Here is a 6057-nt window from a genome sequence, read left to right on the forward strand (position 1 = left end):
TGAATTGGACAGCTTCCAAAAACGTGGTTGCACCATCTCTTTTTCCTTTTTTATAAAACTTATGGATTACTATAATAATCTTTGATGTTGGTGATTCCAAATGGCTTTTCAGATGTGTCCTTGTTGCCTGCCATCGTAAAGAAGACGTTGCGTGTGAAAGGCGAGATGCGACTAGGGTTTAGGGCATGATGAGATGTGAGAGTGAGAGAGAGGGAGATTGAGAAGAGAGAAAGGAAGAATACGACAATAAGTTACAACTCTAATACCATGTAATCAGTCGTATTTTCCCATGAAGGGAGGCTGGTTGTTATTCTTTATATCTATATCTTACAAAATACAATACATGGGCCAAGCCTAGAATACGCCATGGACAGAAACTATAAATTACTCTATATACATGCCCACTAAAAAATTCATCTGACAAATAAATCAGAAGTCTTCCTTCCCTCATTCCCCTCCCATTTGTTGTCGTCACTTCTTTCAATTTCTGAATCTTTTGAGAAACCACTTGTAACAACCTCTGGTTAGATGGCCTCCAAAAAGAATCCCTATCACTAGCCCACTTGCAACTCCTGAAACCATAAAAACCCAATCAACTCCACTCGGCAAGTCAGACCAAGTAGCTTCAGCTGATGAAATTGTTGGATGCTCTAATGCTTTTGGATCCCCACAATCCTTGGATAAAGGTTCCCCACAAAGCGCTGAATTTCCCATGTAAGACATGTTCTGAAAGCTGAACTGTCCACCTTGTGGTATGGGGCCAATAAGTTTGTTGAAGGATACATTGAAGAATGAGAGAAAATTCAGTTGTACCAGCTCTTGAGGAATCGATCCAGAGAATTTGTTTCTAGAAAGATCCAGTGATTCGAGATTTCTCAAGTTCCCCATGAAAGATGGGATGGTACCTGAAAGCTCATTATTGGAAAGGTTGAGCAACCGAAGATTACTAAGGGTATTAATGGCTTCTGGAATCTTCCCTCCGAACTTGTTACTTGAGAGATCAACTGCTATAAAGATGTTCAAAACTTTCTCATACTCCGTCTTTACACCTTTGTTAGTCATATTCATGGAGTATGAATAATTTCCTAACCAGAAGTAGTACTTTGTCCCAAAAATATCAACATTTGCTTCCATATACGCTGCATTTTGTTCTGTCTCCTTCATTGCTGACCAATCCTGGAAGAGCTGATGTGGCAGATCACCAGAAAATGAATTAAACGAGAGGTTGATGATGCGTAATTTTGAGAATGTAGAGTTGCTTTTACTTGGGATCTTTAAAGCACCATGAAATTTGTTAAACCGAAGTATGAGCACTTGTAAGTCTGAAAGTGCTCCCAGCCAGAAGGGAAACAGGTCCTCCATACGATTATTTCCAAGATCAAGGATCTGGAGTGACGCACAGTTTTCCAATGATCTTGGTATCTGTCCCTCTAATTGATTTTCACTTAAATTCATCATTAGAAGCTTGCTTCTATTCTTGAAAGCATTAGGAATGGTTCCTTGTAAAGTGTTACCCCTAAGATTCAACACTAACAACGAACTATTTAGTTTCTCCAAGCATGGAGGAATTGAGCCACTAATGTTGTTAAACGACAAATCAAGCAACTGGAGAGAGTGCAAATCACATATGGACGGTGGAATTTTGCCAGACAACTTATTGTTTGATACCAAATAGTTCATGGTGGTTGATGATGGCACTGGGATCGATCCATGCAACATATTGTGACTCAGGTCTAATAAACGTAAACCAACCCAAGGAAGAACTGGCCAATGCTGCTCAAAACCAATTAAGGAATTTTTGGAAAGAGAAAGTGTTTGCAGTGATTCTTTGCTAACATTCCCCATCCACTCGGGTATTAGCCCATCAATTTCATTGTCATCGAGATACACTTCCTGCAGTTGATCTTGAAATCTAAGAAAGTCAGGGAAGACTTTCATGTAACAGGATTCCAACTTTAAGATTTCAAACTTTGGTAGCATGTCACTGGTAATGTTGGTCATGACAGAAAGTGTGATTCTATTTCCCCCTAGAGTGAGAAGCTTGAGATTCCTGAGACCAAGGAAAATGTCAACCTCCACTGTGGTGTTGATGTTATTATCATTCAACACAATTGCTTCTAGATTTTGGAGATTCAGCAATGACCTTGGGATGGGGCCTTTCAGTTGATTTTTTTGAAGGATTAAGCTCGTTAGCTTTGTCATGGTACTTGGAAAAGGTGGGACCCGACCTTCCATTTGATTCGATGACAGTAATAAATCTTCAACTTGGGTCAAGTTAAAAATTGAAGATGGGATCTCACCATACAGGTTGACAGCAACAAGTTGCAAGTAAGTAAGCTTATTTAGCTTACCAATCCAATCAGGAAGCTTCCATCTATCAAAATTATTGAGGGAGAGGTACAAAACGTTGAGGTTTGAGAGGCTTTCTAAAGAGGGAATTCGGCCTGTGAAGTCATTAAACCCGAGGATCAGGTCTGTAAGGCGTGTTAGGTTCGCAAGTGAGGATGGTATTTCACCAACCATGTTGTTGTAGTTGAGGTAAAGTCGTCTAAGTTGTGTTTGATTCCCAATAGATGATGGGATCTCACAACTTAGATTGTTAAGCCTAAGGTCCAAATGTAAGAGGTTTGGAAGCTTACCAACCCATTCAGAGAGGTTCCTTCCGTCAAATTCATTGGAGGAAAGTATCAGATAAGTGAGTTTTGATAGGCTGACCAAAGAAGGAATACGCCCCCAAAACCTGTTATAATCGAGCCTCAGAAGTGTAAGCTGTGTTAGGTTGCTGATTGATCCAGGAAGAGGCCCAGAGAAATTGCAACCGCTTACATCCAACTGATTCAAGTGTATGAGGTTCCCAATTGACCTCGGTAGCATGCCATGAAAATTTGTTTCAGCGAGGTTCAGATTCGTAAGTTGACTGTTAGCATGAAACTTTGGTAAATAACCAAAAAGATCATGGTTACCACTCATGTCAAGATGTTGCAGCATTGGTAGATGAAAAATACCTGTTGGGAATTCACCCCTAAGCCCACAATCTCTAAGAACGAGTGATGTTATGGAAGAGGTATTGGTCAAGATAACAGGTACTTCAGAATCTATGTTGACCCCGGAGAGAATGAGTTCTCTCAGAGTATCCGTTATGTTTTGAACTAGGTTTTTGAAGCTAAGAGCTTGTAGCTTTAATGGGTTTCCAGTTAGATCCAAGGAAATCAATTGGGTAAGTTGTGTGATTTCATTCGGGATTTGACCACCGAAAAGAGAATAGGAGAGATTTAGATTTGCTAAGTGCAAGAGACCTCCTATTCGAGATGGAATTTGAGAGAACTGGAAATCATTATCTGCAAGGTTTAGGGTACGAAGGTGGATGAGGTTGAAGAGAGAGTTGTTGGAGTTAATGGGACCATAGAGAAAACTGCTACTTAAGTCAAGCCCTATCACATGACCTGAGCTTTTCTCACTGCACTCAACCCCATCCCAAAAGCAACAATCGCTCTTGTTGAGCTTCCATGAAGCAACCTTTGGATAAGCATGAGGATCAGAGGATGCAGATTGGTTTATAGACATGTCCTCCTTGAACTGGAATAATATAGAGCACTCATCACTATGGCGCAATGACTGAGTTGAAGATGAAAACTCATTTGCTAAGATAGATTGAGGAACATATAGGACAAGTGTCAGCATAAAGAAATGCAACAATTTTGCCATGATATCAGAGAAGAATGAGAAAATGCAAATTTAAGTGTACTTGAATTGGAATTTGGCAATGTTGTTTATATAATCAAATTCTGTGATTATTTCCAGCGGAGATGACTAGTAATTCTTTAACAAATTGTTATCTACATAGACCACATTCTATTCGTTTAATTTGATGAGAATTGTCTCTTTCCAAGCTTCTCTCAGCAAGGATTAAAATAAACAGAGAAACAGCTTTCAGCAGGGAAATAGTAGATTAAAGACGATGATATTTATAGTAAACAATGACTAAGAGGATGACTTTACAAATCTCGGTAGTTAAAAGATGCAAAACAAATTGTAAGCTGACAAAATGTAGTAATAACAAATTAATAAACTACCTTTTTTATTAAAATAAACAGAAACATTCAGATTTTTGATTGGATAATGCCAAACACTTACGACTTCCTTAGGTGTAAATATGAGTGTGAAAACAGATATTCCAATCATGCTAACCTTCCACAATCCCAAAAAAATACTCTTCTTTAAAAAAATCATCTTTGGAAACTTATTATGTTGCTGCTGTTATTATTATTATGAGTAAATTACACGAATTGTCCCTATGGTTTAGAGTAATTTGTACGTTTAGTCCCTAACTTATTTTTTTAACTCGGAACAGTTTGTTTTTGTTATACGTTTGGTCCATGTCTTACCTAAAAAGACTATTTTGCCATTGATTTTTTAATTTATTTAAATAAACACACCCCGAATCTATTCCCCTCACCTTACCTTACCTATCCCACTATTTTTCCCTATTTAAATAATAGTCTTTTTAGGTAAGATAGGGATGAAACACGTAACAAAAACAAATAGTAGGGACCAAATGCGTAACAAAAACAAACATTAGGGACTTTTCGAGTTAAAAAAATTAGTTAGGGACCAAACGCGTAAATTACCCCAAACTATAGGGACCATTCATGTAATTTACTCTATTATCATTAAATGGAATTGAAGAAATAGTGGGCTGGTACGCTACTAGAAAATTAGATTAGCAACCATGTTTCATCTTATATTAGTGAATTCGTACCTGAAATTTTTTTTTTTGTAAAGTTTTTATGCTTTTTATGTTATCAAATTTATCTTTTTGTAGAAAATGAGTGTTTTATTAATAAAATGTAATGCATAAGAACGTGTTTATGATTAGGACGAATCATACACAGACTAGGTTGGTAAATACCATCACTTATTAATCACATACAAACATCATCACGTTTACTAACGTTAGCAAAAGATTACTACGCGAAAGAGAGTTGGTCCCAATCTGTAGAGTACACACTTATACATAGTCATCTAGGAGCTCTTTCATGATGGTTTTGTATACCATATTGAAAACTGTAAGATATTATAAAAAATAAAAAGAAATAAGAGTGACAAACGTCATCTAGTCAGATCACAAAAGTAGGAGAACTTATTTGCAGCTATGTGGCAACACATTTGAACAAATTTTGTAGGCATGTCACAAAGCTGAGCCAAATTAGGAATAAGACTTCTGATATAAGCCTCCATTTCGTGTCATGCAAATGCACAATGCTCATAAAAATTAAAATAAAACGAAATTTTAAGAAACATGATTAATTTCCAACAAATCAATATTAATAATGAAGAAACAATACCAGGTTACACACATAAGGTTGAATGAAACCATTAGAATCCTCATCAAGTTCACTCATACCAATTTTGGCTTGAGTATATATATATATATATATATATATATATATATATATATATATATATATATATATATATATATATATATATATATATATATATATATATATATATATATATATAGGACTAGGTTATAATGTGGATGAATAACTATTGTGTAGACGCGTGGACAATACTATTCTATGAAAATTACAAAGAGAATAAATTGTTTAGTAATGTGAATATGTTTAACCTCATAGAACCATCGTTATTTTAATGCAATCTCACTAATTCTTATTCATTTTGTTCTCAGACATTGTTTTTCATTCATTTTTATTCTTACAGAATACGACTCAATAAATATTCTGACAGAATGAAAATAACAAAAAATGTCTATAATAACGTTATAGACGATTTATTTAGTGAAAATATGTAATAATGAGAATAGTTATATAAGATTGAACGTATTCACATTATCAAACAACATGTTTTTCTTTTCATTCTCACAGAATAGCACTGTCCACATAATAGATGTCAATCCACATCTGAACCTACGCTTATATATGTGTGTGTGTGTGTGTGTGTGTGTGTATATATATATATATATATATATATATATATATATATATATATATATATATATATATATATATATTCTTGTGTATTGCTTTATATTTG

General features: G+C 35.5%; 1 protein-coding gene across 1 annotated transcript; it reads right to left on the reverse strand.

The window, feature by feature from the left end:
- Window positions 1-480: 480 nt before the first annotated feature.
- On the reverse strand, window positions 481-3705 carry LOC111914756 (receptor-like protein 7). The gene has a single exon (XM_023910476.1). The coding sequence runs from the start codon at window positions 3703-3705 to the stop codon at window positions 481-483; it is 3225 nt and encodes a 1074-aa protein (XP_023766244.1).
- Window positions 3706-6057: the final 2352 nt, after the last annotated feature.

The sequence above is a fragment of the Lactuca sativa genome, chromosome 7 (genome assembly GCF_002870075.4).
Source record: "Lactuca sativa cultivar Salinas chromosome 7, Lsat_Salinas_v11, whole genome shotgun sequence".
NCBI lineage: Eukaryota > Viridiplantae > Streptophyta > Magnoliopsida > Asterales > Asteraceae > Lactuca > Lactuca sativa.

What these genes read in the sequence shown, in the direction of transcription:
- LOC111914756 (XM_023910476.1), bottom strand. Translation starts at nt 3,705, where the DNA reads ATGGCAAAATTGTTGCATTTCTTTATGCTGACACTTGTCCTATATGTT.